General features: G+C 41.1%; 1 protein-coding gene and 1 pseudogene across 1 annotated transcript; one reads left to right on the top strand and one right to left on the bottom strand.

The window, feature by feature from the left end:
• Positions 1-683: 683 nt before the first annotated feature.
• Positions 684-6,911, bottom strand: LOC146550809 (uncharacterized). The gene is made up of 2 exons (XM_085259990.1): positions 1,247-6,911; positions 684-844 (listed from the first exon to the last, which is right to left on the bottom strand). Exon 1 carries the CDS (start codon positions 6,909-6,911, stop codon positions 1,464-1,466), a length of 5,448 nt encoding a protein of 1,815 aa, XP_085116116.1. The 3' UTR covers positions 684-844; positions 1,247-1,463.
• Positions 6,912-10,004: 3,093 nt separating this feature from the next.
• LOC146550808 (uncharacterized) lies at positions 10,005-10,814 on the top strand (annotated as a pseudogene).
• The last annotated feature ends 14,208 nt before the right edge of the window (positions 10,815-25,022 follow it).

The raw sequence follows: 25,022 nt of genomic DNA, 5'->3' as shown, positions 1-25,022 counted from the left end.
GCTAAATACACATGTATTAAGAGGATCCTCCGAGTATACTGATAATAGTAGTTTTCCATTAGCTGTAGGGAAATGAGCAGAAAACTAGAGATTGCAGCAGCATTCAGTGAGGGCTCTCTGCGAAGAAGCACTGCTCTTCCAGCTGTAATAAATAGGCTGTTTATTATGTTACAGGAAATTAAACAGTGGCCCAGGAAAGGCTGCATGTTCAATTTACACTCCTGAAGAGAGGAAGAGCTTTAAAAGACCAATAAAGCCACTCTACAACTCAAAGCAGTGTGAGATGCCGCAGAAAAAGCCTTTGTTTTGCCAGTTGTTTCTGCTCTTTTATTTCTGTAGTGTCAAATTTGCTCTTTTATCTTAGTCTTCATTAACGGCATTCTCCTGTACAAGTCTGATCTCTGCTAATGACTTAAAGGATTAAGCTGAAACACTCACAGTTGTGCTTAAAATGAATCACTTCCTTCAAGAACTACTGACCATGTCAAATAAAACTATTGTACATTTTTAATGTGATAATTCACACAATATAGCACCCCTGGTATAACTAGTATTATATCAGAATTTTGATTGTTTTTCTCTTGTTGAAAATATGTAGACACAAAATGGCCATCTGGCATACACTGTGTACTATGCAACAGACAACAGGAATTACGTACTTTCTTTCTTAACAGAGTGTTATGATGATTTCTGATATGAGGTTCAGTTCTACGGTGGTGATCGCAGGGTGTGCACAGGTCAAGTGCCACTATGACCCTCCAGAAATTAACGAGGACAGGGGATGATCGTTCAGCTCTTTAATGGCAGATTTAGCGTGGGTGTGGGTATGTGTGTGTGTGTGGTTCTACAAACAGAATGGAAAATAGAACACAAATTACAATCAAATTATAGACAACAATAATCACCATATAACATATTACAGCCACATACTTGTCTTATAGGCCCTAATACTAAGCTGGCGGCTTTTACTTATAGTCTGAACCATATTTGACAACAAAGAAAATAAACATCTTCCCATCACTTAACTCTTGTGCCCCACTCACTTATGATGCCAACTAAAGAAGGCAAATACACATAACAAATCCCCAACTCAAACTGAACTCAGTTTGGCCTAGGCGAACTTAGCTTAGCTTAGCCCGCTTAGCTTAGCGATAACTTAGCTTATAGAAAATGTACAAACAGAGGACGTCCAGAGCAAGAAACATACAGGCTATCCTTCTTACACAAGAAATATCCTGTAACTCACCAGTCTTATGGACGCACACTCTCATTGAACCCACATAAACTGCTCCCGAGCATAACTTGTGATTCACACTGCCTTCATGAACACCATTTTCCATCCCAGTCAAACATTACTCACAAAACGGCCGCGCCCTCTAGTGGCGAGGCAGAAAACTGCATCACAGTCCTGCCTTCAGAACAGCCGCCCCCAAACTTGCCCTCGCAAGTTTGCAGAATGTCATTTACTGTCCATTTTGTTCTGGTACTGCAGGTAGTCGAATAAGGCGGCTCACTGGGCGTACGTAGGTACGGTCCTTTACGTCCACTTCTGCAGATCGGATCAAACCATCAGCTCCGGGGAATACCCTGTTGATCTTCCCAACAGGCCATGATGCTCTGGGAAGATGGGGATCCACTATCATCACCACAGTGCCCAGCTGGATCGGAGCAGTGTCTTTCTGCCACTTTGACCGTGTCTGCAGTGTAGGCAGGTAGTGGCGTATGAACTGTGTCCAGAAGCGATCGGATAACACCTGACAGGTCCTCCATGATCGTCGTCCAATGAGCTCTGAGTCGTGGTATATCACTTGGGGTAGGGAAGGGTCTAGCCGCCCCATCAGCAACAAATTTGGGGTAATGGGGTCTGGGTCAGCCACGTCTGATGACACGTACCCCAAAGGTTTCGAGTTGAGTATTCCCTCGATCTCGATCAACACTGTTTGGAGTATTTCCTCTTTTACAACCTGTGAGCCCAATGTGGAGGCCAGAGCTGCCTTTATGGACCTGATCTCTCGCTCCCAGGATCCTCCAAAGTGGGGAGAACTGGGAGGGTTAAATCGAAACTTGATCTGCTGCTCTGCTAACTTGCCTTGTAAAGAAGGATGCAGGGCTTTGAAAGTTTCCTGGAGCTCCCGATCCCCACCTCGGAAATTTGTTCCCTGGTCACACAGTATCTCAGCTGGTTTCCCACGACGAGAGACAAATCTTCTTAATGCCATTAGAAATGAGTCGGTGTTGATTCTAGACAACACCTCAATATGAATGGCACGAGTCGTCAAGCATTTGAAGAGCAGGCCCCAGCGTTTTTCATTTCTCCGACCAACTTTCACCTGCATTGGCCCAAAGCAGTCGATGCCTGTTGAGAAGAAGGCTGGCTGATGTAATCGTAGGCGTGCAAGGGGAAGGTCAGCCATCTTTGGGTTGGCAGGTTGGGCTCTCCATTTTTGGCACTCAGGGCAGGAGCGCTGTTCGCTTCTTACGGCTTCACGGCCGCGAAGAATCCAGTATTTCCTTCTCAACTCTGCAAACAATCTCTCTGCTCCTGGGTGTTTCAAATCACTGTCAGCCTGTCGGATGAGTAGTCTGGTGACTGGATGTTTAGGGTCCAATACTACTGGATGTATCACAGCAGCTTCCAAATCATGGCATCGTCTGAGACGACCACCTACTCTTATGAGTTGAAGCGACTTATCAAATTCCGGGTCTAGGCAAAACAGACGGCTGGATGAGAGAACTGGTTTCCCAGTGGTCAGGCACTGGATCTCATCAGGGAAACTGTCTTTCTGAGCAGCTCTCAGCAGAATAAGCTCAGCCTCCTTGTAGTTCTCTGATGTGAGATTGTCACCAGCCGCCCCGTGAAGGCACCTGGCTGTTTCTTCCAAAAGCTTGCTAAAACTGGTAAACTGCTGTGCATCAGGCAGGGAGATAGAGTCAGTAGACACAGCTAAGCAAGTTATTGGTTTACGCTGCTCCTCAGCAAAGTCTGTACATGGTGTGGCTGGGTGCTCTGGCCACTGGTCTCGATGTAGCTGCAGAAACGGGGGCCCACATGCCCACCAGGACTGGACTGTGAGGTCTTGTAGCCTTTTACCCCTAGTTAGATCATCTGCCGGATTGTCATATGTTGTCACATAACGCCAAGACTGGCTGTCTGTCAGTTCCTGGATTTCAGCTATCCGAGTTCCCACGAACACCTTGAAATGACAGGACTCTGACTGGATCCATGTTAGGACAGTGGTGGAGTCTGTCCATAACACCACTCTGCATAGTGGTAGGGTGAGCTCTTTGGTCAGCAGGCTAGCAAGTTGAGCTCCAGTCAAGGCTGCACATAGTTCCAGACGTGGCATGGACATCTGCCGTTTAGGGGCCACCCTAGAGCGGGCAGTCAGGAAAGCAACTTCCACCTTTCCAGCAGCATCTTCCGTCCGTAGGTAGGCAACGCTTCCATATGCTTGTTGAGATGCATCGCAGAAGATGTGCAACTCACGCCTACTGTCAGATTTGTCCAGCTCTGGGCTTACATAACAACGTTGTAGACTAATGTCGTCCAGATGTTGCAGCTCACCCTCCCATTCGTTCCATGCCGAGAGCAGGTCACTTGGTAACAGGGGGTCATCCCACTCACGCTTTTTGTCCCACAGCTGCTGGACTAGTACCTTCGCCCTCGTTGTGAAGGGGACGAGAAACCCTAGTGGGTCATACTGACTCGCCAGAACCCGGTAGATGTTTCTCATGGTAGGAGGATTCCTCTCCAACTGCATGGACTTGTAGTGCAGAGTGTCAGAGCAGCACATCCAGCGCAAACCTAGAGCAGGTTCTTGAGGGTCCATATCAGTTTGATTCAGCCACTGTACGCTGCTCTCCGATCTTATTTCCTTTGGTAGATGGCTGATGAGATCTGGGGTGCTGCTGGCCCACTGTCTGAGCTCAAATCCTCCCTCCGATAATAGTGACCGTAGTTTGTCCACAACCTCTGTGGCCACATCTGGAGAAGAGAAGCTCTGTAACCAGTTGTCAACATAAAAATTCTTCTCAATGGAGTCACGCACGTCATCTCCCTGGTCACTGTGGTCATGGACGTGTCGCTGGAGTGCATAAATTGCACAGCACGGTGAGCATGTTGTCCCAAAGGGGAGCACCTGCCATTCATACACCTTGGGATGGGTGTCTCGTTGCAGATCGCGCCAGAGGAAACGTAGTAGTGGCCGGTCCTCAGGCAGTAGTCTCACCTGGTGGAACATCCCCTTGATATCACTGCTAACTGCGATGGAGCGTTCTCTGAAGCGTAGCAGCACACCAAGAAGAGAGGCCCCCAGGTTCGGGCCTGGTAAAAGCAGCTCGTTGAGGTTCTGATCCCTATAGGTGAATGAGCAATTAAACACCACACGGTTCTTTCCGTTGTGTGTCACCATGTGGTGGGGGATGAACCATGATTCTGTGGAGGCCCTCATTTCCTCCTCACTGATTTCTCTGACATAGCCTGCTGCTATCAACTTTGCCATCTCCGCTTGATAAGCTTTAGCCTTCTCTGGGTCTCGACTGAGGCGCTTCTCCGTGCCACGTAGATTGGGGAGTACTGCTTCAGGTGGCACCCGGAGTGTAGGCATATCACTGACACGCAGAAGGGGAGTTGAACATCTGTTTACTCCCTCGACATTCAGTCTTGTCGTCTTTGCCTCCAAAAGCCTCATAGCTTGCTCTTCCCTCCGAGACCGTGTCACTAGTTTCTCACTTCGATATGGGAGAGTGTCAAGTTGCCAAAGCCTCTCTACTTGACTATGAAGCTCTGATTGAGGAGAGGCAGTTGAGAGGAAGAGGCACTGTTGTGGTTGAGCAGAGTGCTTAAGGGAGGGGATTGGTCCCTGTAGTACCCAACCAAGTCTAGTCTTGACTGCAGCTGGTCCTCCAGGTAAGCCTAGGCGCACAGGTTTGATGGGCGTTACTAGGTGAGGACAGTCAGAGCCGATCAGAAGGAGTGGCTGGGCATTTGTGAAGGGCTGCAAGGGAAGCCTTCTCAAGTGTCTATATTTCTGTTGAAGTGCCTTCACAGGGTAGGAATGTTCAGCCAAGCCTAGGTCATCTGCTGTGAAGGCTCTCTCAATGGTGAATGTTCTGGATGGTTGGCTGGCAGGGGAGACTTTGACTGTCACTGATGCGCCATGCAAGGTTCTCAATCCTTGTCTCACCGTACGTAGAGTAAGACTCTCTGCCGTGCCCTGTAACTGCAGTCTTTGAGTGGCCTCAGGGAGAAGGATCGTCCTCTCAGATCCATCATCCAATATGGCGAATGTCTCCAGGGTGTGCTCACCGTTCTGCAGCAGCACTTTGGTTATCTTCAGAAGTACTTGGCTACAGCCAGCACGCCGGTCTAGATAAAGTACCTCAGTAGATGGTTTACTCCCCAGCTCAGCGACGTGTTCCATTGGTGGATTGGGTGCAGCAGGTCTGAGATTCACTTCATGCAGGGCCTCTAGGTGTTTTCCCCTGCATGTCTTACACTGCACTTTAAGTCGACACTGAGCGGCCTGGTGGTGCCGCCCACAACGCCAGCAGCGATTGTTGGACTTAATCCAAGTTGATTTCTGCTCCTTAGTCAGCATCTTGAAGTTGACACATTGATCTAGGAAGTGCAGAGTGTTATTACAATATGGACAATAAGCTGTGTGCTTGTCTTGGACCTCAGAAGTGGAAGGGGTTGTGGCTGAGGACCTTTGGGGGGCAGTGTTGTGTGTTGCACCATGCAGCACGGTGGTAGTCCTTTTGGTGGCTCGTTTATCTCTTTTCATGCTGCTCCTGTCTCTCGAGCTCTCCTCTACCTTCTCTGTGTGATCTCCGCCCTCTTGAATGACCAGCTCATACTCCAGCCACTCTGCAAAGTCTCTCAATGATGGTATTCCATCTTTCTGTGGGTAAAGGTAGCGGCGGAAAGCAGCACGTAGGTCTTGGGGTAGCTTTCGTGTCAGTCTAGCAACATGAGACCCGCATTGCAGCTCTATGTGTCCATCTTCCCCAAGTTGCTCTAACATGCCGACCAGAGCACGGACTCTCAGTGCAAACCTTCTGAATCCAGTTGTGTCACCTGGGCGGATGCTGGGCTCATCCATAAGCTCTGCTATCCTCTGCAGTGACAGCTGGTGCGGCTGACCGTAATGTTTAATGAGCGAGGCCATCGTGTCAGAGTAGGGGTGAGGTGAGTTACTGTAGGAGTCAGCAATTAAAAGAGCTTCCTCAAATTTAAGGTGGTCACATAAGACCTGATATTTGAACCTCTCCGTTGCATCAAAGGGGAGAATATTGTCTAGGGCAAGCCTTAATCTAGCAAACTGCCTGGGATCACCCTGCGTGAACTCTGGGATGGAGGGCGATGGTCCTCTGTAGGTCTTCTCCTTTACACCTATGGCTGTAGTGGGAGCCAGCACTTGTTCTGGGGGGAGCATGTTCGCGTCGAAACTAGGTCCAGCTAGTGATTGAGATAAGGGGGTGGACTGTGGCGCACGAGGCTGAAACTCAGGAGCTTCAGTGGCTGAGGGTTGCTGTAACTGTAGCTCTTGTAAGCGTTGGCTAAGCTCTTGTGCAATGGCTGGTAGCGGTGGAGGTGGAACAGACTGTACCTCTGGTAGATGAGGATGATCTCTTGGGAGAAAAACTGGAGGTGGTGGTACTGGCCATTCTTCAGCTGCATCCTGTGTGTAGGATATATTGTGCTGCTCTGGTCTCAGGGGAAAAGGCTGTGTAGTTAGAGGTGTGGAGACCCAAGTGTTATCAGCTGAAATGTAGCCCCCTGGTTGCTGGGCAGAACGTAAGCGGGTGGATTCCAACGTGCTGACATTACGATCCATCTGCCTCCTCATGTCTCCTACCATCATCTGAAGTTGCCTGTTGTCCTTCTGCAGTTGCTGCACAATGTTCATGAACTCCTGAGGGATGCTGGATGACACTGGAGTCTGTCCTGCAGCTCCAATAGAACCAGGAGTCTGGGTGAGGGGCGTCATCTTGGCGTATCCCTCTCTAGTCTGCTGTTGCTCCAATGTAGCAGTGGGTGGCAGTGTGTAGCCTTCATACTGAGTCATCCATCCTGGTGGTCGCACAGCCCTCCGTGGACGTGCACCTGCTCTCTGGGGGTCATAATCCATCTTCACTCTGTAATCACCTATCCGGCTCGAAGGACCAATTTTGTTATGATGATTTCTGATATGAGGTTCAGTTCTACGGTGGTGATCGCAGGGTGTGCACAGGTCAAGTGCCACTATGACCCTCCAGAAATTAACGAGGACAGGGGATGATCGTTCAGCTCTTTAATGGCAGATTTAGCGTGGGTGTGGGTATGTGTGTGTGTGTGGTTCTACAAACAGAATGGAAAATAGAACACAAATTACAATCAAATTATAGACAACAATAATCACCATATAACATATTACAGCCACATACTTGTCTTATAGGCCCTAATACTAAGCTGGCGGCTTTTACTTATAGTCTGAACCATATTTGACAACAAAGAAAATAAACATCTTCCCATCACTTAACTCTTGCGCCCCACTCACTTATGATGCCAACTAAAGAAGGCAAATACACATAACAAATCCCCAACTCAAACTGAACTCAGTTTGGCCTAGGCGAACTTAGCTTAGCTTAGCCCGCTTAGCTTAGCGATAACTTAGCTTATAGAAAATGTACAAACAGAGGACGTCCAGAGCAAGAAACATACAGGCTATCCTTCTTACACAAGAAATATCCTGTAACTCACCAGTCTTATGGACGCACACTCTCATTGAACCCACATAAACTGCTCCCGAGCATAACTTGTGATTCACACTGCCTTCATGAACACCATTTTCCATCCCAGTCAAACATTACTCACAAAACGGCCGCGCCCTCTAGTGGCGAGGCAGAAAACTGCATCACAGTCCTGCCTTCAGAACACAGAGAATGTTAAAACATATATGTAAATATACTTTACTGGGGAACCAAGGGGGAAAGAGAGACAGTAGGTGGTCAGAGGTGGCATTGCAAGTTATTATTATCTGCTAAAGGAGTTGACAAAACATGTCTGTAATCATGCTGTTTAACCCTTTTCAGGAAAAGATCATTTGCAAAACAAGAAAGGATGATGCAAGAAAAACTGAAAAAGAAAGAATGCCAAAGCCGAGATGTCAAGTTGATCTGTTTGTCAATGTCTGCAATAGCTAAAATCAAAGATAGACAGAGAAATTGATGAAGAAATTTCAAGCCAATATGAAACAAACTAAAAAAAAAAAGCAGCTAGATGCTTTGACATCGACATTGTCCTGTTTTTGCGTGGTAGACATCTGAAGCATACACACACATCCATCACTCTGCTTAATCAGCCAGTGACATGTTTGGACAGTCATGATGAGGATGAGTCCATGCATGTTCATGTGTGTGTGCAATATGCTGTGCAGAGCTTGTCAATAACGCACATACAAATGGAAAAAAAATGAAACAAACACGTGCGCATTGACACACATAGGCTGTTAATTAATTTAACTTTCAGTCACATTTTTCATGCTTTTCGACATAATGCCTTCTTTTATATTATCATGAATTATGCAGATTGTACCTTAAATAAACGAATTTGTACTAGAGATGCAGATGAAGTTGTTTACTCTGTATAATCACACTGGGAAATAAGTAGTTGTGTTTCAGTGTGCTGTACTAATCATTCTGAGTGCAGCACTTTAGTAGGCAACACTGCACAGCAGTTTTGCATCACATTATTCAAACCCCTCTTAAACACACTACATTATCTTTGCAAATGTCCAGGATATAATAAATAGACCAAAGTCAAATTTAAGTATGTTATCATTGATGACCAAACCATTAAGTAAGCATTTCAGATGGCCGATTGGCTGGTATTTCCTTGTATAGTCAATTAAAAAATAAATAAAAATACCAACATGTTCCACTCTATTACTGGCATAACTTTGCTTAAAGAATAATTATTTTGCTTATGCAGCTAAAAAAGGTTTATATGCTTTATATGGCTTTTGGCTAAGAGAATGCAAATATGTGGCATTTTGTTACAGATTTCCCATATTACAGTTTTTCTCAAATGCTAAAACACAAAAGCCAGTCCTCTAAACCAAATGACCAGTTGTCTAAACACATTTACTAAATCTAGCCATCATTTACCAATATCATAAACACATGTCACATGAAGACACAATTCACAGAACACAATCCTCTGTTGTCATAAATATAAACACATCTTTCCTTGCTAAAACACAAGTTGCAAAAGAACTCTGCTCATATTCTCAAACGAAAGCTCATGTGATGCAACATGCTTGCCACAGTCAGCAATATTTGAACACAATGAACACACCTGGCGTCATTCATTACACACAACGACTCAAAATTGAAGACACCTGTTGCTAATGCTGTGACCACATGTATAAAAGCAAGTTCAGAGTGCACAGTATGCTGAAGGTTCCAAACAAACACAATGGATGAAGGCAGAGTCAGGGGAAGAGGAATTTGATGCAGAGGAGGGAGAAGAGCTGGCCCTGGAAGAAGAGGAGCAGGCCAATGAGGAAGAGGAGTTCAAATGAGAGGAGGAAGAGGAGCAGGCCAACGAGGAGGAGGAGGCCAACATGGGAGAGGAGAAGGTCCAGGAGGGAGAGCAAGACAACCTCGCACTATCATTATGGACGAGATGCGAGCAACAGTCATTGACAATGTCATTGTCCATGGCATGACAATGGCTGAAGCAGGACTAAGAGTCCGTCCAAACCTGAGTAGGTTCACCGTGGCCACCATGATCAGGGCATTCAGACAACACAACAAGTATTGTACTCGATTGCTTTCTTTGTCACAATACAGTTTTACAAACCTGTGAAAGTAGTCTTTTGGTTTCAAATCAGTTGTGACTGTATTGTAACATATGTCAATTGACAACACATGTTTCTTTCTGTAGAGTTGAAAGAATGCCACATAGAAGTGGGAGGGTTGCCATATTTACAGTGGCACAAGAAACGCTCATTGTGGATATGGTTCGTGGGAACAACCTCATCAGACTCCGGGAGATCAGAGACAAAGTCATTGCCGATAATGTCAACTTTGAGAGCATTGACGATGTCAGCTTGGCCACAATAGACCGAGTTCTCCGGCGCAAAAAGACACGGATGAAACAGGTCTATAGGGTTCCCTTTGAGCGCAACTCTGCGCGACACGAAGACCTACGTTATAAGTATGTGTAAGTATGCATCCATGTTCACAGTACAGTTAGTGGACATACTGTGTTGCTCAGTGGCCTACATTACTTCTGGACAATACTGTGCTACCTGATTGACTGTTGTTCTGAACACCTGTGCACTTTCAAATTTTCACAGAGGATATTACAGTTGGAAGCGATGGCCAGACATCATGAGTACCTCTTCCTGGATGAGGCTGGCTTCAACCTGCAGAAACGAAGGTAAAGAGGCCGTAACATCATTGGCCAAAGAGCCATCACTGAGGTCCCTGGCCAACGGGGGGGTAATATTACCCTTTGTGCGGCCATGGGTTCAGACGGGCTTGTCCACCGGCATGCTGTCCTTGGGTCTTACAACACCCAACGTCTCCTCACCTTCCTAGAGGAGCTATAAGACATCCTCCTGGACCGCCAACAACACCATCCTGGACACGCACACCACATTTATGTGATCATTTGGGACAATGTCCGCTTCCACAGAACAAACCAAATCAGAGTGGTTCACCACCAACAGTGACCACTTTTTAAACGTCTGTCTGCCACCCTACTCCCCTTTCCTGAACCCTATAGAGGAGTTCTTCTCATCATGGAGATGGAAGGTTTATGACAGACAACGATACACAAGAGAGAACCTCCTAAGGGCAATGGAGCTGGCCTGTGTTGACATCCCAGCGGAGGCCTTCCAAGGATGGATTTGCCATTCCAGGGCGTTTTTCCTGCGGTGCCTGGCAAGAGACAATATAGCCTGCGATGTGGATGAGGTGATGTGGCCCGATGCAGCTCAGCGACATGATGCCACACAGTGATTGTGGTGTGAATGACGTAAATAAAAAAAACTTCACACCCTGATCATGTTTTCAGGAGTACTGTTGTGTGCAATAGATTCTGTTTTTGCATTGAGTTGTGTTACAGTAGTGTACGTAGATGCAGGATTTTCTATAGATTTATACTCTTCATATGAAACTCACAAATCTAAATGCCTAATCGTCTGCAGAGATCTACGACGATCCGTTACTGTATGGTTTCTAAAAATATGCATTGGCAGTTATGCAACAAAGAACCTTCTCACAAAATGAGCATTGTGTTTTCAATTGTTTTGCTGTAGTGTGTAATGATGTGTATAGTGTTTACATTTTTTGAAAGCTTCGAGCTGCTCTTTTGGTGTGAAAGTTTGAGTTTTTGCAGTGGGCAGGTGTGGTTGTGTTTATGTAGCTTTAGAAAAGGGTGTTGTGTTTAGACATTGGGGAACATGGTGGAAACGTTTGTGAAATGTGTTTTAGCATTTGAGAAAAACTGTAATAATAGCCTCTGAAGTACGTGTAGCACCAAACATCACTATGCGGAAGGTGAAGTGAAAATATAAACTTAGCCGGTCTCCTTTTCAAGGACAATTTTTAAAAATCTTTACACCATGTTTAGCCTTGCTGTTATCATTAATTTGCTCAATGGAAACCCTGTTCTGATCAACTTAGCATCTGCAGTTAACCAAAGACGTTACACTGGTGCAGAGAGCAAAACAACACCTTCTCTGTAAAAATAACCTGACGTTCTTCAGGTAAAGGATCATCATTGGTGATGACAGCTGGGTCAGTGCCAGCAGTGAAAGTGTCTACAGTTTCCAAAAGAAAAAGGCACCAGGTCATATGCCCAACAGGGCGTATGCTTGTGGGTTTTTTTTATTGTTATTGATGGGCTTTTTTATGGGGTTGTATACTGTAACTCTGTCCCTCGGGGTCAAACTGAAACCTTTGACATGTGGTGCGTGCTTACCCCAAATAAAATTGAAGTAGAATGGTTGAAGCTTTGGCACAGTGTGAGATCCAGTGAGCATCAAATGTGAGCGGTCACAATTCAGCGGCCCCCACTTGAAGCATTGCAACACTCCTGAATGAGACTAGGAGATGGATCGGATTTAAACTGGTTTGAGATTTTTATGGATCTTAGACCTTTTTGACCACTTATTATAAGATTGTAGGAGCTGTCACCTTTAAGATATTGTGTTTACTTTAAAGTCGTAACTTATTCTGTTCCTTTTCTCTCTCTTTCTCTCTTTTACTGGTTTTGTTTACAATTCTTACTCACTTTTGTTCTCTTTCTATTTTCTGTTAGTATTCTCACCACTTTTGGGCATTTCTCAATTTCCCATTTCTCTTTTCTCTCTCCATCTTCTCCTGCTATGATGAGAAAATGATTACCTGTCCACCGAAGAGATCCTCATCTACTTTATTACACAGGTGAAAAAAATGTTCTCCCTCGGCTCCTACCGGCCAAAGTAGAAATATTAATGGCCGTGATTTTGTTGTTTTATAGATAGAATAACAAGAAAGCCATTCAATTTTAATCTGTCACTTAAAGATAGCTATAGAATAGGGCGTACATGCAGAGCCTCGGTGGAGGAGAGGAGAACGGAAAATTGAAAAAGTAGTCATGAATAAATATGACACCGCATTTTTCCTTCTCCTTATCGAGGTTGCCCAGAAATAGGTGGAAGGAGAAGCACACTGATTACTGCAACTGCTGCTGACTCCCTGACAGCAGATGTCCTGTTGATGATAGACCACATAACTACATGAAAGCAACACACAAATCAGTAGAGAGTTGGCATACAACCTCATAGCACTGTGGTTTTAGCGTAAACCAGCCACTTAGGCCTATAATTCTTCGTGCGAACAGTCATAATATTCTACAACTCAATGAAGACCTTGAATCCCTTCTCTAACTTCTGGTTGTATTCTGTATACTGAGTGTTTCTCCATGGCATATTTGCTGTATCCATAAAACCTCATGTTAGTATGCAGCACTGGATTCATGCTGAATTTTAATTAATATCAATTAGTCCTTTCTTTTTCAACACATGTCAAGTCAAAAGCTGAAACAACAGAAAGATTAAAAAATCCAAATTTTAATACTGCCACCTTACAAAACAATACATCATGATAATGCTTGCGTGTATCTACCCATTGCCATGATTTTAATTCAATTTTATTTATTTATATAGTGCCAAATCACAACAACAGTCCCCTCAAGGCGCTTTATACTGCACAGTAGATCGTACAAAAATAGATACAGAGAAAAACCCAACAATCATATGACCCCCTATGAGCAAGCACTTTGGCGACAGTGGGAAGGAAAAACTCCCTTTTAACAGGAAGAAACCTCCGGCAGAACCAGGCTCAGGGAGGGGCGGGGCCATCTGCTGCGACTGGTTGTGGTGAGAGAAGGAAGACAGGATAAAGACATGCTGTGGAAGAGAGACAGAGATTAATAACAGGTATGATTCAATGCAGAGAGGTCTATTAACACACAGTGAGTGAGAAAGGTGACTGGAAAGGAAAAACTCAATGCATCATGGGAATCCCCGGCAGCCTACGTCTATTGCAGCATAACTAAGGGAGGATTCAGAGTCACCTGGTCCAGCCCTAACTATATGCTTTAGCAGAAAGGAAAGTTTTAAGCCTAATCTTAAAAGTAGAGATAGTGTCTGTCTCCCAAATCCAAACTGGAAGCTGGTTCCACAGAAGAGGGGCCTGAAAACTGAAGGCTCTCCCTCCCATTCTACTTTTAAATGATGAGCCCCTGCTGTGTCGGAGAGGCTTAACAAGAGCTAACTGTACTTTGTGGGATTGAATCAATAAAAAAATAAAAATCACAGAGAAAGGCAAAAATGACACAGGTATACACGTGGAGATAGGCTGCCACTCGTGGACAAATTGTTTCAAATAATAATGGTGTTTAATGCTTAGGCAGGTCTTTTGTGGAGGGGGGTAATGCTGGGCTTTATAGTGCTTCTCTAAGAGCTATTCTCAGCACAGCGTAACACTCAACAGTCCCTTCTGTTTCTCCGCACACTGTCACAAACACACACACACACACACACACACACACACACACACACACACACACACACACACACACACACACACACACACACACACACACACACGAAGGTGCTCCTACACTTGCAGCTCATGCATTTTCTAGCTTTGTGTTTTTGTTTTTAGTTCCCCTTTTCTTCTCTCTCCAACCCCTCCTGCTTGTTCAAGCGATTAAACAAAAGATTACAGATTACTCTCTTTAGCATTGAGAAGCAAGGGGGAGCACTATGAAGCAGTCACCTTTAAGACTGAGGTCCAGTAATTAGGCAACTGGAAATACTGGCAGTGGTTTCTAGTATGACAAAAGTCAAGATGTATGCATTGCAAGCTAACATGAAGATAAAATAAAATATAGACTCTACTGCTTGTTTTCACCGTTATGTGATGTTTAGCAACTAAACAACATAGAGTCTGGAGGAGAAGCTACATGAATACACAGAGGAGGAACTGACGTTTCACTAGCATCAGCCTCTCTCTGACTGACACACCTGCTGAATGCAAGTACACAGTATTTCACACTGAACTGGAAAGGTATGCCATGACTGACCTCGTGCGAAAATTGTCCTGGTTTTTTTTTTAGAACGTAAATAAGGGTGAGTGTGGGTTTGAACCTGTCTCAGCTGATCGCCAATGTTGTTTGTTTGCTAAAAGCAGTCGCTCCCACGTCCCCCCACACATCTGGCGTTGACAGTGTGCTGGTATTGGTCTAGCCCTTTTCATCAGAGGGTCAGACCAACCTTGTTACAGTAAGCAAAGGGCCACACATTGAACAACCAAACAGAAATGTCTACAAATTTTTGTGATGGACTACTTTGAAATAAGACCGGATCATTGTTCCAACTTTCTGTTACTATGACTTTTCTGTGTCTGTCTGCTATACAGTCAAATTATGCTTTTTAATTATATAACATCAGTGAATGCATAAAGTAAACATTAAAAGATACAAATTATGCACATATGCACAATCATTTACATGAATATGGATCAAATCGGTTTCTGCGCTGGTATGACCTGTGCTTTTGAGTCAAACTGTTTTTGTTTGTACAGTTCAGACATGTATCATTGAAGTAATAAAAGCTTGTTGATATTTATTATTTCTGAACACATTTTTGTAAACATATACAGTGTTTCCCACACACATCATTTACTTGCGTGGGCTTCTATGGTATATTACTGGTAACCAAGTATATTTCATGATTATTTTATTTCATTTTATGTGAACAGCAAACTACTGGGCAAAGGTTAATTTGGATTTTTGACTTGAATTAATTATTTTTTTGATGGGGCCTGCTCTCTAAATGTTTTGTCTCTTAACAACAAGCTGTAAACACAGCACTGACATATGTAGCTGAAAAAGGTAGAGTGGGCAATTAATTAATTATTGCTTAATGAATACCTGATCCAACCGATGAATGCCAGTCCAATAATCACTTTTCCTCTTGCCATTTTTTTGGTGACTACCAGATCCTGAGGGACAATTTGTGGCTCACTAACTGTTAATTGCTCCACTGTGTTCACCAACAAGTTGCTTTGTCTGTTTTCAATTTGAAGCTTGGAAGTTAGCAGTAAAGAGGTTTATCCTCAACTGCCTGCTGAGCAGAGTAGTGAAACAAAACCAAAACACTAATGTTGTGGCCCATAAAATCAAATCAGTTAAGTTAGAAGATGGCACAGCTTTGCAGTGTTTTGACAACAATATAATGTGGCTTCAATGGTAAAAATGCTTCCTTTCGTATTAAAAATATTTTTTTTGTATATGAAAATACTGGTTGTAGCAATTTTAGATTGTGTCAGTGTGCATTATGGGGATGGAAGGGTTTTGAATAAACTATATAACGCTCTGAATTCTGCTTTTATAGTGCAGGATCTAAAAACTCAAATTATTTGAAAATGTCTTCAATCAACAAAGAATTTACAATACAGAAATTTCCAACTTCTGATGCTATGTTAATTCTTAAAGTCAATACTTGGTTGGGGCTTAAAATATTCCATTTACCCTGGTGCAGGTGTGCCACAGCGGTGAGTGGAAGAATCCACGAGTTTCTCTGTGAGTTTCCCATTACGTGGTAGCGTACTCCCGGTGCTTGCTTGGAAGTTTAGGGGTTTTTTTCTTTTAAAAAGAAGTTTTCTTCCCACGCACAACAGACACTAATGTTTTTGTCACTTTTTATGGAATCAAACTTAAAGTCAGGTCAGTACTTTCACACTTTAAACGCTGCACGCTCATACTCTCTCCCACACTCGATATATGATCCATTGTTGATCTGCACACAGCTGTTGTCACAAACGTCGCACTCGCTTACGTCACTGTCATGAGGCATTCTCGCAAAAAAAACAAACTTTAACATGAAAATAACATATCTTCCGGTTTTAGCAGGTAATGGCGGACACATGATAGTTCCTGCTGACAACTGCTGATCATATCGGCAAAGTATGTTTCTGGATTGGTTTTTTTACATGATTCTTGCAAAGCCATTAGTGGAAGGAAAGTGCATGATATGTAAGTACAATTCCTCTGTTTTCATATGTAAAAAAAAAAGAAAAAGAAAAAAGCATTGCTTTAGCTTATTTAGTTGGAAGCCTACCGGGATTTAAAAGAAGTTGGGATCATGGACACTCCCGTGGGCTTAAAGGGGTTATTAAGCAAGAAGCTTGGTTTGGTGTAACACTTGGTGTAAGCATTTATTATAATGTGTTCTTGTCAATATTATTAAACATTATAAATATTAAACATTATTTCACTTCAGCTGTCTGCTGTCAGCTGCACACCTGTGTCTGAGGAGGAAAAAAGAGAAATCGCTGTGACAGTGAATGACAGCAGTTTGCAACCTCATGACTGGTATTTAGCAATACCTTTCTGCACTGAAATTTTGTGGAAAGTTGCCCCAATCAAGTACTGAGTATGTACATCAGAGTACATAATTTTCACAATTTGTTTTTTGACTTCTTTTTGACTGTTCTTGGGAAATATAATAATTTGAGATACTGGAGATACTGAATAAATAATAACCAAAGTTTAAACAAAATTGATTTAAAACATTTCACTTTACATGCAATGAATATGGAATATATGATAATGTAAATATAAATCAACAGTATTGAATTAAATTATATATAAAAAAGATTTTTTTTAAAAATCTAAACTAAGAATTGGCAATCAGTGCTCACAATTTTGTGAGGCGTCACGTTTCTCTAATCCTTGTGGGCTAATCCAGAGCATAGTCTTAATCATTAGCCTGCTTCAGTACCACTACAGAGTATTAGGCTACAATCCTGAATCTCAGATGAGAAGGAGAGGAGCGTTCCCGTAATTAGGCGCACATTTAATTGCACCTGTAATATTTGTTTTATCCATTTTATGTGTGGACAGAAGAGAAGAGAAGAGAAGAGAAGAGAAGAGAAGAGAAGGCGTTGTCCTGTCTCCTGTGAATACACCAGGTAAGATTAATTGGATATGTGTCTTTCCTTGCCTCTTAATTGGCACACTGCCAATTATAGGGAAAAGCAGGCAAATCCAAAGCTAAAATATAAAATATATAAAAACATGCTATAGTTTCATTCCTGCAATGCTTTTCCTTTATTACCCTGTCTGTCTATCTTCATTTCCTCACATCCTGATATCCTTCTTACAGACAAAAGTACCAACTTGGAATATCTAAGCAAACGAGATACTTGCATCAAAGTAACACTTGTCTTTACTGTTAAGAGTCAGCATTATTTGGATTTAGCTGAACACCCAAAGCTTTTGCCATCAATGTGAAGAACTCTGTCACTGAGCACTTGTGGATCAGACACACTTGGCAGAATGAGTCCCCTCTAAATTGAACCATTTTATTCACATTTGCTGCCCTTGCTCCTACTGTGCCCCATGCAGTCTGGAAAATAATTAATTGGAGAATCTTTCAAGAGAACATGCAATATAAAAATACTCTGCAGATCGTGAAGGACTCTTAAACAACAAACTTATTTTCTGGTGGTCATAAAGTGATGAATACAGTATAAAAACATGAGGTCAGGTTGAGGTAAATTGAATTCTCCTCAAGCTTTGACAAGGGAAACATAAAAATGAAAGATAACCGTTCTCCACTGTTTTCTATTTTTTAAAGATAAAGCGTTTTGAACATGTTTGCTTTATGTGTGCCAGCTGTTATTATTTATTCAAGCTAATGCAGTAATAGTGGAATTACATGTTACATCACTGTAGCCTCCAATTTAATTCAGTGTAACTGTCCCTTTCGCTTCCACTGTTTTGATGTTTTTTCTGTGTGCTCTTTTTGTTTGTTTTTTGTGCAAATTTCCAGCAACTGCCATTTTCTGATTCGACTTTTCTGAGTTACATTTATTCCACATTAGGTTAGTTCATCATGTCCAACTCAAATAGGATTTTTGTGCTTAGAGATTGCATGCCAGGGATTCGAGTTATTTCAGCATGACCTGTTATTCGCTGATCAGTTATAGTGGATGTTAGTACCTGACATTTGTTTTGTTGTGTTACACCAGTTTTTGTTTGGTAAGGTAAATTATTTTAGGTAAAGGTGGGTGTAGTAGTAACTTATTTAGTGGAGCATGTTATTCAATAATTTTGTAATTTATTTTATTATGGAAATAAAACTTTGCATTTTATTTCCATACTCTATTAGTTATTGTTTGTAGACAGGGCACCAGAATCTGCAAAAAAATCAATATCGGAAGGTCACACTTAAGAAAAAACTGGAAATCAGAATAGGTCAAGAAAGTTTTTGTTGGAGTCACCAACTACATCAAAGTGAACACAGGAAGTAGAGTGAGAAAAAAATAGAGGAAACTAAAAATTAATGACATAGAAACCCCACTGCCAAGTAGCATTTAGATACACTTGTAGTAACGTGTAGGCTGCATTGTAGGCTCTAGATAGATTCAATGCAAAGTATAAACTAAGCTTCACTCTGTTTTCCTTTAAGATTTCATATTTTGTTCATTATCCCTGGCATATTCAGTGGTTCACTGATCCTGTATTATAGTCCAAAATGTATTTATTATTTGAGCACAACAAACACACAACAAAATCACAGCATGGAATTTGGCAGCGATTGCTCAAAGTGCAATTTGGTATTGTGGTTGCTGTAATAATAAGATATGTGTTTGGTTTGTTTTCAATTCCTGTGATAAAGGATTTTTGTTTAAAGGCGGTAAGTACCATGACTGCGTCATCGATCAACAAGTAATGAACATAGACTCTGAGGGTAGTAACTGGTACAGTACAGTTGCTACCTCAGTGTTAAGGCAGCCAGCCTTATAGTTATGGTGGAAAACTGCACTCTGTAAATGTTATTTTTAAACTCAAAGAAAAGTAGACAGGGACTTTCTGTTTATTACTGAGATTAAGTCATTGTCCTCTGATCTCTGTATTATTGTAGAGATTTTTCCTTAAAATATAAAGTGCTTTGTGGTGACTTTTATTGAGATTTGAACTTATATAAATAAAACTGAACTGAACTGAAGTCAAGTCAATTGTTTTTACATTTATAATTCATTTTTCCAAAAATCCCAGGTGAATGTTAGTGCATAGTTCTATAATTGTACCATCACCATATCTCTATTAAACTATAGAATAAGTCACATGGAAATCAGCTTTAGCCATGAGGCAGAAATGAATCTACTTTTTTCTTTTGACTTTATTTGGCTTGACTTTGCCTTACACAGTCAAATACCTCTAAAACTCTCAATTTCATGAATTTTCACCAGTGCAGTTGTGTTTACTTGTTCCACTCTGTTTAACAGCCACTCTACAACTAATGTCACTGCTGAGAAAAAGGGGTAAGAAACAAAATAAAGGGCTTTAATGCTAAAGCTCTGCCAGCCAAGCAGGAAGGGCTTTAGCCCAAAGAATTTTCTTTGGTGCTGAGGCCAGATCAGAGTACAACCAAGAGAACTAGTTTTAACATCCCATCCCAATTCTTCTTACTGATCATTTATTGACTTGTTTAGCCTCAGATTCACTCCCTTTTTTTTGCCTAAATGGGGAAGAAATTGTGAGATGGAATCAGATCTGGTGTCTCAGTGAAACTGGATACTATTTGAACAGAGAGGAAGGCAATGATGGTATCAAGGAAAAAAGGGATAAGATTAGAAAGTGCTGTGTGACTTGAACAACCTTATCCCAAGGCTTGTTTGAAGTGAATTTTAATGTGCATCACATAGACAGATTGAGCTAGAGAAACACCTTTGGTTTGGCCAAAAGTCTCTGTGTAGTGCATATTAAAACAGACAGAAAAGAGAAGAAAAGTGAATAATATACATTACGTATTAATATTTCTTCAAGCATTTGATATTTTATGATAATATAAGGGCAGTAAAACAAAATAAGTACTATAGCAGTATCAGTATGTTATATATGTGTGTGTGTGTGTGTGTATAAGAAATACTCCAAAAGTATTTCTTTTTCTTGAAAGATGCTGTTGATGTACAGTATGGTAATGAAAATCATGCTAATCAGGGCTAAAGAGAGGGCGGCCCACTGAGAGACTTATCAGCATCCCAACTTCAAAGGAAAGGCCTAACAACATGGGTCTGAGAGATATCTCCAAATTACTAGAGCAACAAATGAACATATGAAGGAATGGGGGATAATTATTGAATGAATAATATAAATTGCAGCCAGTGAATAAACAAGAAATGCTGGCACAATTTATGGCATTTTTCCTTCATCAGCATATAAGGTACAGTGTCTAACTTGCAAACGTGTTAGGCCTTGTCAATATTATATGTTTACATTTTTTTTCTTTTTTTAGTGTGCTTAGAGCAGATTTGAAGAAATAAAATGCAGTGTGAGTATGCTCACACCAGATTACTCTGACAGTTGTGTAGAGATCTGAGGATGGCGTATTTGAGCATAATGCAACACATTTGAGCTTGAAGTATGCCCCCTTTTTTGTTATATTAGCTTTGACTCTTATTTATTTTCTTCTTTTTTAATTTTAACCATAAATTTAACTTTTGTTCAGATAGAGTAAAAAGCAGAAAAACCCACATAACTGCATAAGTAAATTCACTTTGAAGCCAAACTCCGATCTTTTTTAGCAAGTAATCTTTGACTTTCCCCATGCACGCATTAGGTGGAGCTCGCAAGATGAAACATAAGGTAGCAGGTTGTCAAAAACTGTTAATGTGGGAGTAAAAGTAATTTTATTGGCATCCCTTTGATAATCAAACACATTGTTGTGAAGTGTTTTCAGAAGATGCAGTTGCCTGTAGGGTGTTCAATTTGGTTGAAACATCAAAAAACAAGCACGCAGGAACATAGAGAGAATAGGGTCAAGTAGCTGGGATTTGAAATGATGAAAAGTAGCTTTTTTTAATTTATTGTATGTCACTAAAGACTTGAGAGTTTACACTGCTATTACTTTGGCTTGATTTCAAAAATAGAAATAATAGGTATAATTGGCAATGTACAAAATGCAGTAGTAAAAAATGTGATGTATTTTTTTTTCTAGATGGCTTAATAATGGCATATTTAAGTCAGATACAAGGTGCACGTACCTGCTGGCACACATACTTAATCCCTGATGGGTGCCTTAACCCACATCACAGGGAGCAAAAAGCAAAATCAGGTCAGGTTGCGACACAGACAGAAAATCAATGAATTAGATGAACAGAGCTTCTGTATTAGACAGAGGTAAATTGAATACTTACTTAATCTATGTAATACCTTCAGAGTAACACTTCTATAGCTCATTTAGCTCTAGTTTCCACTAGTTGTATTTCTTTACTTTGTTGTAAGATTAATAAAAGTAAAATAACAATTTTACACCAAGAAGTAAGAAACTGTTTTCTATTTAAAGCTCTGTTTTCAGAGACTACTTTACATTATTACCCTGGTATGTATTACCATCAACATTACAACTTGTGCCATAGACGGGATTATGTAAATAGTTAAATGCATTCCACCAGCTTTTCTGTATATAATATTAGTGGCGTACCAAGCAAAACACTTGAACAAAATAGAGGTGCATTTTGTAAATGATATTACCTAAGATTGGTCATCCATCACAAAACATTATTCACAATTTCAAAAGATTTTTTTTAAAGATTTTCAAATAGCAAATCACCAATAGATCGATTTGTGAAACACAAGAGTAGATTGATACCACGCTCAGATCTGTCTGTCACTACAATTCATAGACCTTGCTTATCTTAGATTACAGAACGGCTGTGTTAGGACTGTTCAGAGTTTTAAATACTTTGCCAGCCAGTTCCTTGAAAGATCACAAGTGAACATTTGTTTTCTTTTACCCTGTGCCAACACTGAACTGCATTGTTTTGTTCTGTTTTCTCTTTTTTGTTTTTCAGATGAATGTTGTAGTAGACTTTCTTGGCCGAGAGCGCGCACATTGCAGTATCACATTTTAAAGATATAAGATTGATACTGATCTTACTAATATTTTGACAAGAAAGCAAATAAGTATAGGTCAACTTCATTGACAAACAATGAGTTTTATTGATTTTATACTGAATTAATAAAGTCTGAATATGTGCATGTATGTATGTATTTAAACAAGTACACAATACTTATACAAGTGAAAAGAGTTTACATTAATTCATTCAAGTTCATCCTAAGTTTTGTCCTTTTCTGGAGATTTTTACCTTTCGAAACTTTTAGGTTCATCAGTCTAATAGGTTAAAAACTCTGTCATGTTCACTGGAGACGTGTTCATTTTAAGTGAGGTCCCACATGCACACAGAGGGGTACCTGTCCGATTGGCTGCTTATCACTATGACATCAAGATATTCTACTATACAAGTCTGCTGTCAGCTTGATTCTGTCAAAGTTGACATTGTGAGGTAAGGGACAACAAAAAGCGAATGAACTTTAGCTGAGGCCCATAGACGTAATAGCACTGAGCTTGTTTTTCATTCCAAGATCATGGAACATGTCTTCTCTGATATTCCCTTCACTCATTCATCGATGTGATTATTTATTTATGGATCTAGCCAAGCAACCAACAGAGAATTCGCATCAACCTTCCTCATAGGAGCCCTGTCATATCTACATATTTTTAATAGCTCATAACTCAACAGTCCTGGCTTGACATTTCCCATCAAAAAGAAGCAACACTTCATCTGAGATCTAACTTTCTCCTCAAAACTTCAAGATTTATGTGCCATAACTCTTCAGTGCACTTTATTTCCCATATGTTTGATATAATAAGATAAATTAAAATGATCAATGAAATATATGTGTGAATGTAAAATAGAATAAAGGATTGCAGGAGAAAAAAAATCTCTCCAAACTGTGACACTGTTATTTTCCATGGAGATTACAAGCTTTTGATTTTCTGCCAGTTCTGGCACAAATTTATAGTATATGAAACAGTGTCTTTGTATCAGGTTATTGTCAAACCTCTTCAAAATAAAAAACATGCTTAATCATGTATGCAAACTAAGGAGATCATCGTGAGTAAAATAAAACTATGAGAAAGTAAAAGGTCTGCCATCACATGAAAAAACATCTGATAAACACTGTTCCTTACTATACTGTATGATATACACGCATATATCACTTCCCCTCCAGCCTGGAGGAGAAAATAACTTCAACAGCCAAATGAATCGGGGATGTAACAGCTTCCTGTCAGCTTTGATTTCAAGTATATATCTGAACCCAAAAATAAGGGAAGAAAAATATCATCAAAAATGGATACTAATACCAAGATTTAGCTCTGATCTGTATAATAAAAATACAGTACAGACAACAAAAAATTTCAATCACTAAAAAGTTTCCAATGAAAAACCACAAATATATCATATAAAAATATAAATCATCCTGAAAGGGTAAAAAAAGGGCAGTAAACAAATGCGTATTACAGTCCAAAAAACAGTTCTATATGAAGGCATTTGGTTTATTCATGTTACTGTTTTTAGGTTCAGAATAGCAGTTTCTGCCAAGATTACTATTGCAGGTATTGTAAACTTTATGTTTAGAGTGCTTTGTATGCATTTGTATAAATACATTGCAGGGACAATTGTTTATTTGCACTGCAACAATATGAAAACTCTCCAGTTGTTTTCCAGTTCCAGGATCTGTCCTTAAACGTGCATATTAAGCAAATGTGTAGGACTGCTTTCTTCCATTTGGACAATATCTATAAAATTAGAAACATCCTGACTCAGAGGGATGCTGAAGGACTAGTGTGTGCATTTATTCTGGACTGTGTTCCTCAAATTATTATTATTAACAGGATTTCCTAAAAACTTCCTAAAAAGCCTTCAGTTGATGCAAAATGCTACAGCATGAGTACTGACAGGGACTAGAAAGAGAAAGCACATTTCTCCCATACTGGCTTTTCTTCGTTGGCTCCTTGTTAAATCTTGAATAGTCTTGAATAATCAGGCATATCTCATGGTGCTGCATCATCGCAATAGAGTACTTTGTTGTGAGAGTGCTGGTTTACTTATGGTTCCAAGGGTGTTTAAAAGTAGAATGTGCAATAGGTCTAGGGTGCTGGGGGCTGCCCATGATGCACCAAGTGTTTCTTTTTTACTTACCTTTTTAATGCACCTTTAATTTAACCATTAGTTATTTTTAATCTCTGTGTAGGGATGGGAATCGAGAACTGGTTTTTGTAGTGAACTAGTTTCCAGTAGTCCAATTCTTTGAATCGTTAGTTTCCCTGCCCATCAATCCCGCTTATCGATTCTTCTTGCTATGATCAGTTGATTTCAGTTTGTGTCTGACAGAGGGCGAAAATAGTGGCACATTTTTCCAGTGTGGATATGAACATTACTTTTATTTATTTATTTATTTTGCACAAAAGGATGAGGCTACGAGGGTAAAGTGGAGACTGCTCCAGGACAGAAACAACTGCATTATACTGTTAACACAACTTTGGCTCTTCGCAAGCACCTGCACAGCCAAGAACCCAGAGTAATGTAAATGCTGACCCGGCCCAGCATCATGATAAAGT

This window comes from Mchenga conophoros, linkage group LG20 (genome assembly GCF_057382185.1).
Source record: "Mchenga conophoros isolate Kocher_MC1m ecotype Shallow Benthic linkage group LG20, M_conophoros_male_GT1.1, whole genome shotgun sequence".
Taxonomy (NCBI): Eukaryota; Metazoa; Chordata; class Actinopteri; order Cichliformes; family Cichlidae; genus Mchenga; species Mchenga conophoros.
The sequence above is the reverse complement of the archived record's forward strand: the minus strand, read 5'-3'. Positions and strand labels throughout refer to the sequence as shown.